The 22,014-nt window shown below is 31.7% G+C and overlaps 1 protein-coding gene and 1 long non-coding RNA gene across 3 annotated transcripts in view; one reads left to right on the top strand and one right to left on the bottom strand.

The window, feature by feature from the left end:
* On the top strand, nt 1-20,610 carry LOC127543620 (uncharacterized). The gene is made up of 3 exons (XR_007949266.1): nt 1-276; nt 18,208-18,342; nt 20,447-20,610. It is a non-coding gene; the product is annotated as an uncharacterized LOC127543620 (long non-coding RNA).
* MTRR (5-methyltetrahydrofolate-homocysteine methyltransferase reductase) overlaps nt 8,264-22,014 on the bottom strand; it is a 35,423-nt gene continuing 21,672 nt past the window's right edge. For both annotated transcript variants that reach the window (XM_051969835.1, XM_051969833.1), the window contains exons 9-15: nt 21,668-21,848; nt 18,217-18,259; nt 17,119-17,305; nt 14,956-15,074; nt 11,901-11,993; nt 11,614-11,796; nt 8,264-9,729 (exon numbers count right to left, since the gene is read on the bottom strand). In XM_051969835.1, the coding sequence (XP_051825795.1) occupies nt 9,585-9,729; nt 11,614-11,796; nt 11,901-11,993; nt 14,956-15,074; nt 17,119-17,305; nt 18,217-18,259; nt 21,668-21,848 (951 nt within the window). In that variant the 3' untranslated portion in view covers nt 8,264-9,584. The remainder of the gene's footprint in view (nt 9,730-11,613; nt 11,797-11,900; nt 11,994-14,955; nt 15,075-17,118; nt 17,306-18,216; nt 18,260-21,667; nt 21,849-22,014) is intronic.

Genomic DNA, 22,014 nt, shown 5'->3' with positions numbered 1-22,014 from the left:
CTTGGAGAAGGTAAGTGAGGAAGATCAAAGTAGTGTGCAGTAGATAAAAATCAGAATTTAACAATATGATTCTTTGATCAGAAACATCAAGTGAGGAACCATAAAAGAGAGATGAAGACTAGCCAGATGTACATCACATTAATGGATAAGATTCACTGAAGCAAAAGAGGATTTTCTTGTGGATAAGGGTTCTTCAGATGTTCCCTTTTTCTTTTTTTTTCTTATGAGTTTGTGGGTTGTATAAATCCTACAACACTGGAGAAACTGTGGGAAAAGGTAAGTACACAAAAGAATCTGCCCATAAAATTTAGCCAAAGAAAAACCCAGTAGATGAAAAATGTCTGTTACTCATAGTTTTTTGTGTGTATATCTGGGACAGTCATTAAAAGTGAACCAAGATGTACATCATTAATTTCATTTTAAAGGCCATTTTTGTAGGATAAAAAAAAAAAAGCTATGGGTAGGCCAAGTTTTGAATTTTTAATTTCACTTCTCAAATTGCATAATCAAGGTGCAGAAATCTGACCTATCCTAAATAAATTATAGACATGTGATTTAGAAGAATATGTACTTAGAGGAAGCCAAGACCTAAAATCAGTTCCCATCCCTGACATTCTGTATGTGTGACCCTGGGAAAGTCACTTAAATTCTCAGTACTCTCTTATATTTCTAGGATTAAAAGTTGCTCCCAAAGTGCTGACCTGTAATGGTAGAATGTTTTAGCATCCAGGAATTCCCTATGCCAATGAAATAAAAGGTCTAATCATTTTCCCTAAAAGAAATCCTTTGCTCATAAAATGTTTGGATGACAGCAAGGTTGTATTTCTTCATTCTGGCAAATATTCATGTACAAGAATGTTACAAGAACTGAAAAGCTGTATGAGCATTTCCATATGATTTCATAGCCCATCTTAGGAAACAGAGTAGACATAAAACTAGATCTCAACCGAGAGCCAGGCTTCTTGCTGCCTCTTGCTGTGTTCATAAACCTACTCACAGTTTGGTACAAGGCCTCTGTGTGGTCCTCTATTGGGACATGCATAGGTTCATCACTGTTGCTCCTCAATAGCCTTTGGTCCAGTTTTCTTAAAGGTGGTAAGCATAGAAAGGGAAAAAAAATCTACTACTGATACCTTTATAGTGACATTTCTACAATATAATGATTTCTAAATATATTTAATATTAAAAATTGTACTGAGGTATTTTGTCTTAAAATCAGTCGTTTCTGGATTCAATTTCCTTCTCTTTACAATTAAGAAAATACATTTCAGCAAAAACAGCCAATACAGTGACTACTTCTGCCACAATAGTTCCTTAAGGAGTCCTTATGAGGAAGAAATTCTACTTCATTATTTGTTTTCTGAAATCATTAGTGGTTTTTCTGCCAGATTATGACTTCCCTTTACTGACCTTTTCATTTACATTTGTTATAATCACTGCAAAAACTATTCTTATCATTCTGCATCAATTTACACAAATATTCTCATGTATCTTTTAATTTCTTGTGTAATTTCTTACAACAAAATAATATTCCATTACATTCATAAGGTCTCTTCTAGTACTAAATGATTATAAGCAGCCACAATTTTTCCAGCCATTTATCAATTGACAAAAACTCATTTCCCTTCTTTCTAATTCTATGTTACCATGGAGTGCTACTATTGTTTTAGTCCTTTCCTGTGTATTCATAGCACCTTTGTCATTAGGCAAGGCTGGGATTACCAAAACTTGACAGTTGAGGAAATTGAGGCACAACAAAATTAGTGATAAAACTAGTTTAGAAGCTAATTCATTTTTAGGCCTCCAACAGAGAAAAAACAAACAAAATCCTATTATATTCCAAACTGTACACATGTAATATATTCTTGAAATAATGTAATGCACTCCAAAAATATCAGATTTAAGGGGCGCTTAGAATATAGCCATCAAGAAGTTCTCAATACCTCAAGAAAAACAGAACTTAAGATGATTACACTGAGAGAAGAGGCAAAGAAAAGAATAGTGAAAATTATCTCACATAAAAGAAGCATGCAAGGAAGAATTTTGACAGTGGCAGGGGAAATTGGGATGGAATGGGCAACCCTTGAACTTCACTTTCATTTGAATTAGCTTATGAAGAAAAAAAATATGCATATATGCTCAGTTAATAGAAACCTATTTTGCCCAACAAGGAAGTAGCCAACAAGAGGCAAAAGAGAAAAGAGGGAGAAGGGAAAGGCGATTATAAAAAGGATCAATTAAGGGAGGCAGAGTCAGAAGCAAAACAGAATTTTGAAAGGGAAGGAGAAAGAGAGTCAGGGATAGAGAGAAATAGAGAAGGAAAAAAAAGGAAATAGGATAGAGGGAAATGCAGAGTTAGTAATCATAACTGAATGTGAATGGGATGAGCTCATTCATAAAATGAAAACAGAAGCAGAATGAATGAATTCAATAATATATTTACAAGAAACACTAGAATTAGAGACAAACAGGGTAAAAATAAAGGGCTGGAATGGAATTTATTATACTTCAGCTGAACTGAAGCAAGGGGTAGCAATTATTATCTTTGACAAAACAAAAAGCAAAACCAGATCTAATTAAAAGAGGTAAGCAGAGAAAGTATATCTTGCTAAAAAATGCTATAGACAACGAAGTAATATCAATAATAAACAAATAGGCAACAGAAATTACGGATTTTTTTTATTGTTATAGCTTTTTATTGACAGAACATATGCATGGGTAATTTTTACAACAAATTGTCCCTTGCACTCACTTCTGTTCCAACTTTTCCCTTCCCTCCCTCCACCCCCTCCCCTAGATTGCAGGCAGTCTGTTACATGTTAAACATGCTAAAGTATATCTTAGATACAATATATGTGTGCAGATCCATATGGTTCTCTTGTTGCACAAGAAAAATTGGATTCAGAAGGTAAAAATAACTTGGGAAGAAAAATAAAAATGCAAGTTGTCCACATTCATTTCCCAGTGTTCCTTCTCTGGATGTAGCTGATTCTGTCCATCATTGATCAATTGGAACTGAATTGGATCTTCTTTATCTAAGATATATACTTCCATCAGAATACATTCTCATATAGTATTGTTGTTAAAGTGTATAATAATCTCCTGGTTCTGCTCATTTCAGAAATTACAGATTCTTAAAAGTAAATGCTAAATGACTTCCAGGTAGAAAAAGGTAGTTACAAGTGTATCAGAGGATCTCAACTTTCTCCTCTCAAAGCTAAAAAAATCTAATCATAAAAAAAGAAAAAAAGTCAAAGAGATGAATAGAATTTTAGATATGACAGACCTCTGAGGAAAAAAAAAAGAATGAGAATAAAAAGTGAAATACCTTTTCTTCAGATATATATGGCACTTTCACAAAAATTGACCAAATACTAGAGCATAAAAAACTCATAAATACATACAGAAAAAGTAAAAATACTTTTTTCACACCATACCAGAAATACCGTTTCAGGCCGTAAAGCAATAAAAATTATATTCAATAAAGGGCTGTGGAAACAGAAGATTAAAAGTAAATGGAATGGAATAATCTAATCCAAAAGAACAAGTGAGGCAAAGAACAAATCACAGAAACAATCAGTATCATTAAAGAGAATGACAAGACAGCATGCCAAAATTTGTTGTACATAGCCAAAGCAGTTCTCAGGGAAAATTTTGTAACTCTTAACACATACATTAATAAAAAAGAGAAAGAACAATAAATTAAATATGCAACTAAACTATTATAAAAAGAACTAATTTAAAATACTCAAACACCGAAATAGCAATCTTTTTTTTTTTTTTTAATTTTTATTTAATAATTACTTTATATTGACAGAATCCATGCCAGGGTAATTTTTTTACAACATTATCCCTTGCACTTATTTCTGTTCCGATTTTTCCCCTCCCTCCCTCCACCCCCTCCCCTAGATGGCAAGCAGTCCTATATATGTTGGATATGTTGCAGTATATCCTAGATACAATATATGTTTGCAGAACCGAACAGTTCTCTTGTTGCACAGGGAGAATTGGATTCAGAAGGTATAAATAACCCGGGAAGAAAAACAAAAATGCAGATAGTTCACATTCGTTTCCCAGTGTTCTTTCTTTGGGTGTAGCTGCTTCTGTCCGTCATTTATCAATTGAAACTCAGGTCTCTTTGTCAAAGAAATCCACTTCCATCAAAATATGTCCTCATACAATATCGTTGTTGAAGTGTATAATGATCTCCTAGTTCTGCTCATTTCACTTAGCATCAGTTCATGTAAGTCTCGCCAGTCCTCTCTGTATTTATCCTGCTGGTCATTTCTTACAGAACAATAATATTCCATAACATTCATATACCACAATTTACTCAGCCAGTCTCCAATTGATGGGCATCCATTCATTTTCCAGTTTCTAGCCACTACAAATAGGGCTGCTACAAACATTTTGGCACATACAGGGCCCTTTCCCTTCTTTAGTATTTCTTTGGGTTTCTATTTCCCAATAGAAACACTACTGGGCCAAAGGGTATGCACAATTTGATAACTTTTTGGCATAATTCCAGATTGCTCTCCAGAATGGTTGGATTCGTTCACAACTCTACCAACAATGCATTAGTGTCCCAGTTTTCCCGCATCCCCTCCAACATTCATCATTATTTTTTCCTGTCATCTTAGCCAATCTGACAGGTGTGTAGTGGTATCTCAGAGTTGTCTTAATTTGCATTTCTCTGATCAATAGTGATTTGGAACACTCTTTCATATGAGTGGTAATAGTTTCAATTTCATCCTCTGAAAATTGTCTGTTCATATCCTTTGACCATTTATCAATTGGAGAATGGCTTGATTTCTTATAAATTTGAGTCAGTTCTCTATATATTTTGGAAATGAGGCCTTTATCAGAACCTTTAACTGGGAAGATGTTTTCCCAGTTTGTTGCTTCCCTTCTAATCTTGTTTGCATTCGTTTTGTTGGTACAAAGGCTTTTTAATTTGAAGTAATCAAAATTTTCTATTTTGTGATCAGTAATGGTCTCGAAATAGCAATCTTAAAAAACAAAGAAATAAAACTGAAAGTAAAAACAAAAAACAAACATTGAACATTTAAATAAAAACAAGAGCCGTTTTTTGAGGGGAAAAAAACCTAATAAAGTACACTATTGGTTAATCTGATTAAAAAACCCAATAATTAAATTTTCCAGGATCAAATAAAAAGGTGAATGCATCTCACCAAGTATACTTAAATAATCCTATCTTAGAAAGTAAAGTTGAACAAAACATGAGTTCCCCAAGGAAAAAAATTGTCCAAACCAGAAGGATTTACTCATGATTTCTACCAAACACACAACAATTAATTCCAATATGATCAAACTATTTGAAAGAATAAGTAAAGGAGTTCTCCTTTTATGACATATTTATTTTTTAATATATATTTAAACCAGGGAGAATAAAAACACAGAATAAAAAAACAATTTCTTTCATAACTACTGAGGCAAAGATTCTGAATTACTAGCAAGGAGATTACAGTAATATGCTACAAACATCAACACTGTGACAAGGTAACCAGGAACATAAGGCTACTCCAATATTAGCATAACAGAAGCTATAAACATAATTGACCATATGAATAACAAAAACAAAAATCAGGATTAAAGCAGTTGACCAAATATTGTTATCACTCCTAAATATATACAAATAAACTAATTAATTTTGAAGCCACTAAAAACACAGATAGAAACAGAACTTTTCTTAAAATAAGTAGTATCTATTTAAAACAAAAAGCAAGCATTATATATAATGAGGATATAAATATTTCCAATAAGATCAGTAGTAAAGCAAGGATACAAGGGCATTATCACCACTATTATTTAATAAAATAATTTAAAATGCTAGGTATAGCAGTAAGAAAAAAAGAAACTGAAGAATAAAAAATCAGGCAAAGAGTAAAAAGCTATCTCTCTGAAGATAATATAATGGTGTATTTAGAGAACCCTAGATAATCAGTTAAAAAAATCTATATGAAACAACTTTAGCAGAATATTAAATCAATCCATAGAAATCATCAGCATACTTATATTGCCAACAAAACCCAGAGGAAACAAAGATCTTCCAATTAAAACAACTGCAGTCGATATATATTTAGGAAACTACTTACCAAGACAAAATCAGTGACAACACAAACACAATTTTGAACAAAACATTTTTTCATACAAATAGAAATCTAAGCTGGAAAAATATTCATTGCTCATAGATAGGACTATTATTTTTATTGTATTGACTCAGCCTATCTATATTAATACCTAACAAACTACCAAAGAAATTATTTTATAAAGTTAGAAAAAAAACAGTAACAAAATTAATGAATTGTTGGTGGAGTTGTGACCTGTAGGCCCAACTATTCTGGAGGAAAATTTAGAAATATGTCCCAAAGGCTATAAAATCAGGTATACCCTTTGCCCTTAAAATATCACTACTGACTGTTGCATCCCAAAGAGATCAAAGGGAAAAGGACTTATCTGTACAAAAATATTCATAGCAGATCTTTCGTGTATGTGTATGTCTGTGTGGAGGTAGGAGATATCCCATCCTATATTAGGGAATAGTTGGACACATTTTATACATAATTGTGCTAGAATAGTTTTGTGATTAAAAAGTGACAAGCAGGATGATTTCAGGGAAAATTTATACGACTGATACAAAGTGAAATAAACAACCAGAACACTGTTCAGAGTAACAGCCATACCCTAACAATTATCAACTGTCAAAGACTTAGCTACTCTGATCAAGACAATTCCAAAAGACCTATGATAAAAAATATTATCCACTTCCAGAGTAACTGATGAACTCCTAAACCATATTTTTGTTGTTTTATTTTGCCCCTTGACAAATGTGAAAATGCTTCACTTCACATTTTTTTTTTCTTAATAACTTTTTATTGATAGAACTCATGCCAGGGTAATTTTTTACATTATCCCTTGCATTCACTTCTGTTCCAATTTTTCCCCTCCCTCCCTCCCTCCACTCCCTCCCCCAGATGGCAAGCAATCCTTTACATGTTGAATAGGTTACAGTATATCCTGGATACAATATATGTGTGCAGAACCGAACAGCTTTCTTGTTGCACAGGGAGAATTGAATTCAGAAGGTATAAATAATCCGGGAAGAAAAACAAAAATGCAAGCAGTTTATATTCATCTCCCAGTGTTCTTTCTTTGGGTGTAGCTGCTTCTGCCCATCTTTGATCAATTGAAACTGAATTAGCTCTCTTTATCGAAGAGATCCACTTCCATCAGAATACATCCTCAAACAGTTTCGTTGTTGAGGTATATAATGATCTCCTGGTTCTGCTCATTTCACTTAGCATCAGTTCATGTAAGTCTCGCCAGTCCTCTCTGTATTCATCCTGCCGGTCATTCCTTACAGAACAATAATATTCCATAACATCCATATACCACAATTTACTCAACCATTCTCTAAGTGATGGACATCCATTCATTTTCCAGCTTCTAGCCACTACAAACAGGGCTGCCAAACATTTTGGCACATACAGGTCCCTTTCCCTTCTTTAGTATCTCTTTGGGGTATAAGCCCAGTAGAAACACTGCTGGATCAAAGGGTATGCACAGTTTGATAACTTTTTGAGCATAGTTCCAAATTGCTCTCCAGAATGGCTGGATGTGTTCACAATTCCACCAACAATGTATCAGTGTCCCTGTTTTCCCACATTCCCTCCAACATTCCACATTATCTTTCCCTGGTCACTCTAGCCAATCTAGCCAATACCAAACACACTAGGTGTGTAGTGGTATCTCAGAGTTGTCTTAATTTGCATTTCTCTGATTAATAATGATTTGGAGAATATTTTCATATGTCTATAAATTCACTTCACATTTCTAACTGATAATGCTTGCTTTCAATGGAAGGGGAAGAGCTGGAGGAAGAGAATTAGGATCTCATGTTTTTAAAAAAGGAATGTTAAAAATAAACATGTTATTCAAAACTAACATATATAATGATAATTTATTATTCTATACAACACCAACTATGTCAGGAACACATTTTGCAAAGAACTTTTATAAATACGGTTTCAAACCCTCACAATAACTGCAAAATAAGACCTTTCCCTTAAGAAAGCAAAATTTTTCTGTCATATAAACATGCCTTTACATCCATCAACTCCCCTTTGCCATTCAACAGATTCCAAATCTTTATTGTATCATTCATCCTTCTGGCAGTCAGGTGAAATGAAAGAACTCATTTTCAGAATGTTCTCAGATGCATAAATAAAATATACAAATTGAGTTTTTTGAAAAAATATTTTATTGCCATTTTATTTTTATATCACTTACATTTTCCAAGACAAACTTCTTCCCTCCTTCTTCCATAAAGCCTACATCCAAAGTAAAAAGTGGGAGAAAATTCAACAACTAACCATGATATAGAGGAAAAAATTCTATTAAGCATTCCCAAATCAGTCCCCGATTGCTACAATGGAGCAGGAAGGTGTCTATTCATTTCTTTGGGAGGAATCAAGCTGGGTCATTAAAAATTTTAAGTCATTTAGTTTTAATTGTCTAAAAGTTTAGTTAAAATGATTGATATATAACATGGATATCAACTTACTATTGTGATAAACTGCTACATGGGATCATACATATAGTAATATATATTCCATCTTTACACACATACAACATATAAATGGAAACATTGATGCTAAATACTTTATTTCCTGAATTTCCAGCTGATAATAGGAAAATAAATTTTTGCAGTTAAATGATATTGACTAGAATAAACATTTCTAGAAATATAAATTATGAAGGTTACCTTGTACAAAAATCCTGAACTTATCAAAGAATTGGAGCAATATAAACTGACAAAAATAAAATAAGGATTAATTACTACCCAAATCACTGAGGGGCTAACTTGCTCATTTTAATACATTTCTAGATATTTGGAGGCAAATAAATGTATGTAAATCTATAAAATGTATGGGATAGTTACAATATTCCCTTTTAAAGCAAAAATGCTTGTTTGGTTCTAACTACATAGGAAAAAGTCCCAATCCACATGCTACTTGTTTTTTACCTTGCTTCCATATTTGCTAGTTCATTTTAATAAGGAAAATCCACCCTACATTTAGGAAAATTGGCAAACAATGTAAGTATTATCAACCACAGCAGAAGTGCCAAATACATGGCTCATAACCCTTTAGAGTGCAGCCTGAACCAGATTTAAACATAATTAGGAAATGTTAAAATAAAAATAGAATAAAACACACATATTTCATTTTTAAAACTGTCAATATGTAGCCCATAGGAATCTTCATGTATATATTAGTGGCCACTGTTTCTATCTGGATTTGACACCACTGAACTAGAGTGTCTATCAAAAAAAAAACCCCGTAAAACTTAGAAGTACTACTGAGTAAGCAACAAAGGCAGTAATTTATTCAAAATCACAAATACGGGCTTTCTGTAATGGTAAGTTTTTCATATAAAAGTTCCTCCATAAAAATATAAAAACTAAAACAATTGGCAGAGAATATGAAAACAGAGGAAAAGCATAGTATTTTCAGCTCAAAATATCTGAGTCATTCCAAACAGGCAAAAAAAAAAAAAAAATCTTAAGACCAAACATCTTGTAGATATCGTTTTTCTTCTCGTAATGTAGCCAACATTTTCATTGCTTCCAATTTTTCAACTCCAGACTCCTTGCTTAAGCTCTCCACTAGCGCATCATTCACATCTTTTGCCATTCCTTTTGCATCACTGAAAAATAATATTTTAATATGATGGACTACTTTACTAGCATCTATGCAAAGTTAGCAGTATTTAACCAAAGGAGAAAAGAATCAATAGTTCAGGACACCAGAATCACCTGAACAGAATATACCACTAAAGAACTAGGTTAAAACTTTTAAGGTTGATTAGACCCTCGATAATCAACCAGTTATACATCTACTTACTGTATAATTGATAGATGTTAAATTCATGGAGGGGCCCCACAAGTCCCCCAAATATAGCCTAAATCATATTAAAATGTAATTGGGAACTGTTTAACAAAATACATATATAACGACATAGAAAATGATCATTTGTGGTTTTTCTAAGTCAATGTGTGGCTGAGAGGCATCTGTTTCTATCTGAGTTCAATATATTACTGGTATGGTTCACATTTCTCCATCTCATTTTCCAAGAGGATATAAGAGGCTTGTAATACTTTCTGCCCAAATCCAGATTCTATACAAATTTCTTTGGTCAATTAGCATAGTAACTTTACTCAACATATTCTTTTGTCTCATAATTTGTATCAGACCATCATATCATGATAAAAATGGATATGGACATTTTGTGACAGTCTATCACAATATAACTTACACTGAATAAGTGGCTATTCATAGCTTCCAGGCCCAATTATGTTACCAGAGCTGTTATCATTTAATCTACTCTGGTTAGAGGTTTTCCCTATAACAGTTTTTGTACTGAATTACTATGGTCTATAATAATGATACTCATACATTTATCTAGTATTTGGTGGTTAAACTCTTCATACATATATATTATATCATTTGATTTTCACAATCACTCTTTTCAAATAGGGTACATATATTATTAGAATTGCTAAGTTCATTGCAGAGTTCATTCTCATCCCCTATATCCAATCTGTTGCCAAAGCTTGTTTATTTTAGCTTTACAATATCTCTTTGATATCCCTTCTCTCTTTTGACACTACTATCTTGGTGTGGGTCCTTTTCACTTCTCTAACATCTCCAAGGACTAAATAGAAAATCCCTGAAAAATTAATAGATCAGTCATATAATACTAAAAACAACTTTCCTTTATGAAAGAAGAGAAGTACTAAAACTACAAATTAACATTCATCTAACACCTAAATTACATGTTCTTATCTGGAAAATGAACCTCTGATAAGGAATACTTTATGCCATTTTAATACAGGCTTTTAACCACTTAATAGTTATGTGCTCCCAATGAGCATATAAATAGTTTTTGTTAGCACTAAATCTTATCTATTTCCATAATATCAATGAATTCAATCAGAACAGTCATTGCATTTAAGGGTAATTACTAGAATTTCTACCAAAGGATCATGGCCCAGAACTAAAAAAGATATAATTCTTCAAGAAAATAAACTCCAGGTTTGTCAGTCTAGTCACAAATATTGTGCATTAAAAAGGAGGGGGGAAAAAGTAATTTCTTCTCTGATAATAGCAAATAATTCATGTAATAAGAACTCATATATATATTCCTCAGGCTGGAGGAATAGTTTATATATAGCAAATTTTAACTTCATCACCACCTTCTTGTCAAAAACATTTTATAATTCCATTGATGTGGGGAACTCTTTGTTAGTAACTATCTTTACTAATGTAACTATTAACTAAGTACCTGGTGCTCTTTGAGCTTAAATTATTTGCTCTCTAATGGCAGCTTTTCCTCCACTATGCCACAATGGCTAAGTATCTAATTCTATGTATCAAAAGTATATTCAAATATAATTTTAATACTTCCATTTTTGTGCTTAAGAAAGTATTCTTCATTTCAGGATCAATTTAATTAATACAGAAAACTATCTGCCTACACAATTCTTTAATTCTTTTTCCTATTTAATATATAAGTATTATATCTACTCACCCACACACATAGATATAACCCTTTTCCTGGAGAAGGATTCTTGTGACCTGTTGGGCACAAAGGCGAATATTATCTTGCACATATTTCGGTGGGGTAGCTTCCCCATCCACAGGAATATCTCTTGAAAAGGAGACTTTCAGCTGAGTTAAAATTCCAATCTTAAGGAAATGGCTTAGGTCTTCTCTGAAATATCATAAACAGATAATATTAGGTAGTTTTTAAAAGGCTGAACAATATGTATTATATTAGCCAATAGTTGTAAAATACTAGAATACTAAATGAAGTACCTGAATAAATAGTCTCTATCCTTATGTCTGCAGCCAAAAAATAACCACATAGCCCCAAAGTTTCTATTTGGATACTGTTCTTGGATCTTTTCTCTAAATGAAAAAAGAAAATAATGTACTTGATGTTAAAATAAAGTAAAAGCCAAACAATGATATTTAGTCATTAAATTACTTCTTTTCTATTTTGAATATTCCACCATGAAGTTCAATCATTTATTTGACTAACTTTTGAATGTTCACTCACCTTTACCTGTTCAAATGAACATGTATCACAAAGCATAAAGAGATTTCTCTCTTTTCCAATAAAAAGCATTATGTAAGTCTAATTTGAAAAAAAAATGTATAAATATATGTTACTAAAAGGTTAACTGGAAAAGTTACTAAACAAAGTACTTGAAATAAAGATTTCATATTCCCATCTCCTTAATACTTATAAAGTTTCTACTGATAATAATTTAGAAAATATTTTAATGTAAAATGTCAAAATTTAGTTTTTCTTTTAACATCTAATTCTATAAAAGTCAACTTGGTTATGTGCTTATTCTATAAATGGAAACATAATACATCATTTAATATACTGAAAATTATGAACCTTTAATCTATGATATGCGACAAAAACTCTAAAAAAGAAAAATACAGGAAGGTAAACATTTTGTTTTAGTTTGATTTAATTGGAAACAATAACCAGGAAATAAACTAGGATGTTAAAACACAGAAAGTTGCCAGTTGCTGAGTCAATCTAGGTTATCTAAATTTATCCAAAATTAGTATCAATATTGGCATCAGGGCATGGAATGTGATACATTCTCTTCTTTTTTTCCTCTAATTTAGTCATTTCTTTCCCTAAAATGCAAGGAAGCTGTCCCTAAGCCTAGATGAGGATTTACCAAGGTAGCTGATCACAGCTTCTATATAATGGCTTCTAGTCATGTAAGGGCATAAAAAGTTCTATCTACAAGGTATCTGAGTCCTTTTAATCTGACATATGCCCTAAATTTCAATTTGAGATTAAGTTACTAATTTGCAACTATGGAATAAGTTTTAACATGATGAATCCCATTCAAAGAAAGGAAAAATTTGGTGTCCATAAGAATCATGCAAAGAAAATCTTATTTCACATTCCTTTTCAAAACAAAGCAGAAAGAAAAAAAGATGTTTGTCTTTCAATTAAACTCGCTAATATTGTCATATAATTTCTTTCCCTTCTAACTTCAAAGTTTTATTTTTAAGTGTAAAATAGCCTTTGATTTGTTGGATGATATTTCTGTGAAATAAAATTCTAATAACAGCGATCCATTAGTATTAAATTTGTATTAAATTAGTATTAAAATTGTTTTATTGCAACATTTTAGAAATTGACCTTATATCATTACAGATGAAACAGAAATGGGCTTATTGATCACCAGTGTCAGTTTATTTGTTACACAATTGTCTTAAACTATTTAAGAAAATTAAACACTGATGTACAATTTGAAATTATTCCAAGAATAACAACCAAAAATATAATTTCTTTTTAAGACCAATAAATAAAGCTGTGTTCCAGAGAATGGAAATAATGCTGATTATCTGCTGAATTTAAGTATCAAACTTTCACCATTAGGCAAAGAATAATTTTTAAAAAGTTAAGAATTATCAGGAATCAATAAAATATACTGAATTTGAAATTTTACTTCTGAAAAAAAAAATAAAGGGGGAGAGAAAGAGAAAGAGAGAGAGAAGGGAAGATTTTTTGCATGAGAAACTTAAAAGGTAACACAAAATTAAAAGTTATTGTGTGAAAGACATTAAAAGTAGATAATCCAAAAATTATATTGGTTTTGAAGTTAATTTTGTAGTTTGATATATAGGAGGGTGAGGGGAAGTGAAGGAGGGAAAGGAATATAAGGAAGAGGGATAGGTAAAATTTATTCTTTATTATTTATACTGCCCTTCTTAAGTAAGAATTACTTAGATAAATCTAATAGTTTCTTTCTGTCAAGACAGTTAAGTGGGGTGGCAAGGTTATGTTGGGGATTAAAAATTTATTGGAAATAGTCTAAATGTAGAAAAATCAAGAATTTAGTATAACATAACTCAGGTATACTCAATTAAGAATATTTTTACTCGTATAATATTTCTAAACTAAAAAAGGAGAGTGTGAATGCTTAAAAACCAGCTTGGTGAAGAATGTGTGATTTCAATGGTAATATAAAGTTCTTCTACCGATGCAAGTTAGTACATTCTCTGAAACTTGGTTGCCTAGAACAGATGTCAACTTCAGGGGCCTCCTGAGTATATCCTGAATCAGATAAAATTTTAATTGGAAAATGTTCAACAAAACAAATAAAACACACAGAGAATGACAGTTTGTGGCTTTTTAGGTTGATCTGGACTACAGGGATATTTTCTGATCGTCATAGAGCCAGTATGTGTTAGAAGCAGGAATTAACTTCTTAGTTCTCAAGGCAGCTCTCTATCTATTAAGTGTTTTAAAGAAAACTACTCCATTTATATGAGCTATATATAATACATAGGAGTTATTTCATAAACAGAAGATTAATAATAGCTCTCAACATTATTTAGTTTTGTTTAGATATAGTTAATCAAACTCTGATGGTGATAATATTTCATGAAATCTTATTCAGGTAACAAGGATCTTAAAAATAACTTCTTGAATTCTATAACATAAAAGAATATCGAAAGGGGGCATTAATCATCACTCTCACAAAAAAAAATTAAATTCACAGATAAAAGTAACATATTGGAAAAGGAAAGCAACATTATTCATTCATATAACAAAATTCTGTAATATACATTCATGACTGAAAATTCTGCAATGTAATCTGAATGGCTACTATCCCTTTAAATTATTAGCATTTACTTTATACCCCAATGCTTTATATTTGAATATCCAAAAAAAATTTTTTTTAAAGAATTCTGAAGAAAAATATAAGTATTTAAAAATTGCTAAGAAAATTATCAGGGAAATAAAACAGCACTAGAAGACATTAGTTTTTCTCATTAATCAAAAACATGGTTGCTCTTTGAATTATCAAATAAGATGGAACATAAATACCTGTGTTGTAGAAAACCAATAAAGGGTGCAACGCCAGTGCCAGGACCAATCATTATAATGGGTATTGAAGGGTCATTGGGTAATCGGAAAGAGTTTGTGGGATGAGGAAAAATGGAGATCTTAAAAAAAAAAAAATCAAAAAATATAATTACAAGACTGTAATGCCCTGTAGAGGGAGAAAGAAATCCAAAGCTACAATAGCCAATGAAATGTGACAGTATACTTCTCTCCTCAAAAATCACCTTTGAATGAAATAATACCATCAACCTTAGTGAAAATATGAACAAATTCATCACAATGAAAGAGAACAGACATATAAAAATGAAGCTGGAAAGTTTTTCTCTTTTTCTCCCTAAATCCCAACTGTGTTTTTAAAATGAGAAGAAGCTACATTTTTAAGTAAAGGGTACCGAGTATAAAAGATTTATCAAGCTTCCTTTTTTTTTTTTAACAAGCTAGAGTATAAAACTATACTTGAGCAGGAAATCCAAGGTTACAGAAGAAATAAAGAAAACAAACAGGTATATGTGTGCATACTTGTGTCTGCTATATTGTAGACTGAATGATTGATTATCTTTTTCATTGATGTTAAAAACATCATTAGAAGCTTCTATCTAAAGCTATGTGAAGCTATCTTTACCTTTTGTCCTTTAATCTAGGGAAAAGAACTTATTAAATTCATTTTAATTTATTAAATTCATAGCAGTCAGAGTACATTGCTTTACCAATACAAAACTGACATTGTGAAATCCAAGCACTGATTTCCTAATAAAAATATTGCAAGTAATTAAAGACAAAATATCTTAATATACACCCATGTTTATGTACTTTATGTGAAAAATTATCTTGACCACTATTATATGAAAAATTTCTAAACACTAACTAAACGCATACTTCATTTATACCAAGGAAATGGAATTGGAAATTTTGGTAATCCCAGTAAAATTCTTACTTTGGAAAATGTCTACACTAATTTCTTCTCTGTATTGTGGGGGCAACCCAATAAAATAGCACATTTTTTGTGTGTTTTCTTTCCCCTATTATGTTTGTTAGTAAACCATGACTGCCTTTGCAATTTCTCCTTACTTTTTATATTAGTAAAAACAGGTATTAAGAATCAACAAAAATACTTTCTACAGTATTTTTTTTTAGTACAAGAAGCACAAATTCTCAGAGTCCTATCATTCCACATCAGCTTAGTAGGCTTAGAAACCTAATAAGTGCACATGATGGAACAATTTCTTTGGGGAAAAATATACTGTAAAATTCCTAATAAAGGCATCATGTCCAGAAAACAGAAAGATGGTGAAAAACATTAGTTACCCAGTAGCTGTCAACCAAGGGTTTTCACATGTACACAAGAAGTCTTTTAATTTTCCCCAGAGCCTAAGCACTTTCTAAGTGATGAACTTTATAGAAACTAAAATAGTCATGAGATAAAAAAAAAAAAAAAACAACATCTAATAAGGACAAGAAATACACAGTACTTTATGATAAACCTCAGAAAACTCCCTTATATCAATGACCAAGAAGTCACCATAAAAGATCTTTTTCCAAGGATCATACCACTATATAATATAACAGTCACAAAGGCAGGAGTAGATGCAAAGGTAATTTGTGGATTAATGAAATAGGCTATCTTCTTTGGTGTATTTGGTTCTTTACATCAAAAGTATAACAGAAAAAGGACAAGGGAAAAAAGGTAGTAAAAAGATCACAGTCTAACATTCTTGTTATGTTACTTAGTAATCTCTAGTATTGTAGTACGAATTCTGCTATTTTTGAAATTATTTCTAATAGGAAAAAAAAGCCTTAACTGTAAGACTATAAAGAAGAGAAGAAAATAGAAAAAGAAATAATACCATGTGAGCTTTATTTTCCAGGGTGAACAGGCTCAGAGAATATGCATAAAATATGACAACAATGTTCTCTTGCACTTAGAATAACTGGCATTCAAATAAACATTTTTTACTTCAGAATCTGATGATAATAAAAATAAATATACATTCAAATATATGTGTATATATACATATATTTTCATCATTACAATACTAAATTAAAAGAATACATTTTCCTCTTCCAAACTTGAAGACAATCATATAAAATAAAAACAGGGAAACTTTCTCTTTTAAAGATGACAAAACCTTAGAGTATTTTAAATACCTTTGGAAAGCCAGATTCAACATCATTTCCTTGTGAGATACTCCCATTTCCTTGAAATACCGAGTCAATCAGTACGGCCAGCCAGCCCGTACATATTCCTTTTCTCAAAGTCACAGGTTCCACACTGGACAGAAACTCTACAATGTTAAATGCAAAATGAAGTTTCCCTGGATGAAATAAACAGGAGCTGCAAGGACAAAGTTGTCAATTTTAGATTAGACTATTATTTGAAAAACAAGGTAACCAGTAAGTATTATCTTTTGGGGATAATATTTATTTATGGATTCTTATCTATACTCTCTGTGAATGAAAATAAATACTGCTTTCTTAGACAACTTTTCATCCCTACTGATAACGTTCAGAAAGATTTCCAATTGTCTGGTCTCTTGACCTGATTTGAGAATATTTACGAAAACTAACTTGCAGAGTTATTTTAACTATTATAAATTTTCAAATTAACTACAAAAGACCTATGAAGGAAATTGCTATCTACATCCAGAGAAAGGACTGGTAAATAACTAGACATACATACATACATTACATACACACACACACACACACACACACACACACACCCCACATACACAACACACACACACTCAAAATGGTTTTATACACACACACATTTGTGTCTACTAGTAGCCTCTGAGGTGGTGATGAATGAAAGGAAAAAAAAAAAGAAAAGTTACATAATTATCACACATTTAAAAAGAATAGCAAATTTTTACACAATAGATTTGCAGTTTCATATGCAATCTTGTTTTTCTACTCTACTATGTTATGGAAATGGCTTGTTTTATTTCTTAATTTAAGTTTATTTCTTAATAAATGTTAAAATAAATGACATTAAAGATGATTAAGAATTTATTAGCACTGTTTTAAACATGAATTTTATAGGTCTTCATAAGACTGATTTTTTCCCCATTTACTGAGACTATATTTGGAAACAAACATAAAAACAAATAAAACTTTAAAAAATAAAACAAAGTCAATATCTTCAAAATGTAAAGACCATTATTTTTATAGGTCAAAATAAATAAGCTGAAATGGTACATTTTAAATGGTAATCATTTTATGGTCATTTTAAAGGTACAGTACCTGGCACAAGAATATGATCTGGCTCGAAGCTTGGGAAGATGTTCTAAAAAAAAAAAATTCAATATTAAAAAGGAACAATGATCTTATCACATCAACATCCCCTACAACAGAAGACTAAATGACATGGTAATAACTTGAGAAATATTTATCGACTGACTGATCTTAATCTATAAAACTGTTGTCTTGTCAAGAAATTCCTCCAGAATAATTACACTAAACAACCTTCCTTCCATGGTCTGTATGACAGTGAAACACTGTTTTTCTTCATCTGCAAAACCCACAATGTAACACAGTTCTCTGGTACTGGTTCTCTTTTTATTCAATGACAGCAGTAAGATATGTTCCAAAGCTGGTTAGCTCTATTAATGCTAAGATATTCCTCCCCTAGGCCCTTTGCTATGCACTAATTTGATTCCTTGGGGTCAAATTAATCCCCCTGAGCAGTGGTGTCAAATTGAAATAGAAATAGGAACACTAAACATATATAAGAATGCTTGTAGGCAACCTAATGACTTAGAAAATTAATATTACCCATATTCTATTGTTTTTATTTATTCATTCAAGATTTCATAATCACATTATAATTTGGTTTCCAAAGTGCTCAGAAGTATGGGTAATGGTAATTGAATTCAAAGGACTTAAGAGAGCACTAAATGTTGAGAGGATAAGGAAAAGCTTCTTGAATATGCTGCTTAAATTTCATATTTTAAGAGGTGAAGTGTCCCATAAAGCAGAGGTGAGAGATGTAAATTATAGGTGTGAGAAATAGTCTACATGTATAAAAGCAATGTGTGAGGAAAAGAGAATACCCATTTGACTAGATCAAAGGATATGGAAAGAAGAATAATGTATAATGAATGATAAGTAGGGATCAGGTTGGCTTTAAAAGAGTTATACTTCTTCCTAAAAGCAACTGAGAAACACTGGATTATACTGAGCAGAGGAGTGACATGGTCAGATTAACAAAAATCACTTTAGCAGCTAAGGCTGGAGTGAGGAGGAACCTGAGACTGGAAAATCAATTAGTATGTCATTGCAATAGTCTAGGAAAGAATTTGAAGGTGGTAGCTAAGAAGACAGAAGGGGTCAAAAGCAAGAGATTGCTGTACAGGTGAAACTATTTTGGATGTATTAGGTAAGGAAAACTGAAGAAGCAATATTAATGGTAAAGGAATGAAACTAAAAAGAAAAATGTTGAAGTTAAAATATTTCTCAAATGTTAAAAACAGCATTTTCTTTTAAACATAACAAATTTCTGGAAACATGACAAAAAAAAAAAAGCTATGCAAAAAAATTAAAATGGCAATGTCAGTACCTACAAGAAAAAGGAAGAAAAAAAATACCAGGCCTTATCAACAGAAGTACAATTAATTTAAGAAAAAAAAAAAACTTAAAAGATACTGGCCAATTTTTATTGGATTATGTACTCTTAATGGTAACTACCGACTTTAACTGTGAAATTCATGTTACTCTTAATTTTTCAATACTTAAATGATGACTTAGCAATCTGAACCAGAGGATTGTCACTAAAGCAGGAGTGGGGCATCTTCAGCCTGTGGAATCATTTTCTAAGATACCTGCAAATGATAATGAGCTAGATACAACTTTCCATTGCCTGAATTTTCTGAGTTGATAATTTTTTATGGCCCATGAATGATGTTATAAATATCCAAATGGTCCTTGGTTCCCCATCTCTGCCAAAAAGAAACTTTAAAAAAAAAATAGTTTCATTATATTTTATACTTTTAAATGTCATTTAAAAGGAAAATGGACCATCCTTTTTTCTTTTAAAAGATAGTTTTGTTGAGCACTGGTCCTGAAGTCAGGAGTTCAAATACAACCTCACACACTTAATACTTCTTAGCTGTGTGACCCTGAACAAGTCACTTAACCCCAATTGCCTCAGCAAAAAAAAAAAAAAAAGTTTAGATTAATAAATTATTTGATCCAGTTGTCTAACTGTAGGGAGATCTCAACAACAACAACAACAAAAATGCTTAAACTTCAAAGGCCCAGTTTTTTAATCCATCTCTGACACTTACTAGCTGTTCATCAGAAAACAAGATATATAAATTTTCTGAAACTGTTTCTCACTTGTAAAGTAAGGCTGATTAAGGATATTATAGTATTTCATAAGGTTGTGAGGCTCCAATGTAATTAGTTCACAAATGAAACCTGAAAACATTAAAAAGGGAATGCCAGAACAATCCCTTATTTCCTATCTTTGCAGCTTTCCATTCAGGTTCAACATTGAAGAAGTGCTGCATTCTATCTGTGAATACATAGAGTTGAGACACAGAGAAAGAAGATGAAACAAGGTTTTTACTTCTGGTTAAGAATCACTCAGGAAGTTGAAAAGCTCAAATACAACAATTTAAATAAAAATTAACACTAGGTTGTCTATACTTCTCCTGCTAAAACAGAGAAAATTCAGATTTTTCAAGAGAGCTACTAAACTGTAATTTTAAACTAGGATTATACTAGTATTTATTCTAAAGTAATAATTCTAGCAAAGTTGATATAAATAGCACTCTAATTTTTGGTTTAAAATCATGCCTCTTTATGAAATGATCTCATCTAGTTTCTATAAAATTATAAACTCTTTTCTAATATCTTGCAACATATATCTGATTATGCTTTACTCAAACTGAGCTTTTCTAGGGATGTCCTGAAACTGAATAAAATATACATCCTTTTAAAAGAGCTTTACAGAAGCTTATTTGCAGAAGCTTTTATTATGTCATATATTCTGATTTTTTTCAGAGGAAATATGGTAAGTATATATCCCATTAACCAGATTCAAAGTACTGATTTGTGCTATTGTATAAAAACTTCCAACTCAAGGTAGTCAACTACAGATATCGGGTAGAGTGAGCTTTCAGCTTCTAATAGAGTACCTAGTATAGTGTTACATATATTACACTTAAAAATTTCTGATACATTAAGTCTAATTTGGGGTACTTTTGGAAAAAATTAATTGCTCAAATATTTGTAAAGATTTGACTAACAAAGAGGACTTTGTAGAAAATTGGTAAAATAAAAAGGGTTAGGAACATTTAACAATGGGAGGCTAGATGGCACAGTGGATAGAACACTGGCCCTGTAGTCAGGACAATCTGAGTTCAAATCCACCCTCAGCCACTTAAAACTTCTTAGCAGTGTGACCTTCAGGCAAGCTACTTAACCTCAATTCCCCCCTCCCCCCACAGACTAACAAATCAGATTCATCAAAAATTGAGACTTTTGAAAATTACAGCTATATTAAATTGAAAAAAAAATGAAGAGAGAATTTTTTTGTTGTGGTGGGTTTTTTCCTATAGTGTTTTCACTTTTAGAAAGTGATTTTTCTCTTGGACACTGATCATTCTGAGATAAATTACAAGGATCTTTTTTTGACGATTATGTGAAATTTCAGAAACCTAAATCAATTAAACCAACAGTGACTACTTACCTAGCAAAAGACTAAGAGGTGGCCTACAAGTTGGAAAAGCATGGAGTAAGTCTAACAAAGTGACATAAGAGTCTCGTATGAAACGATTATAGTCAGAGGCCCCCTGTTTGCTGCAAAGTTCTTGTAATCTTCGCTTTTCAGCACTATCACTGGTATATTCTACAAGGGCTCGCAAAAATGCCTGTGATAAAGAAAAAGAGATTTTAATGAAGGTGTCCTTTGTGGCTTAAACTGTCATGGTAGCTCATTCATTATTCATCTGGAAATGTGCCCAATTATCCAAAAATGAGCTGGAGAACCCAAAAGAATGCCCAAAGGAAAATATAATTCATTCTCTGCAAAACAAA

Source organism: Antechinus flavipes, chromosome 1 (assembly GCF_016432865.1).
Source record: "Antechinus flavipes isolate AdamAnt ecotype Samford, QLD, Australia chromosome 1, AdamAnt_v2, whole genome shotgun sequence".
Taxonomy (NCBI): domain Eukaryota; kingdom Metazoa; phylum Chordata; class Mammalia; order Dasyuromorphia; family Dasyuridae; genus Antechinus; species Antechinus flavipes.
Note: the sequence above shows the minus strand (reverse complement) of the source record. Positions and strands in the feature narration are given on the sequence as shown.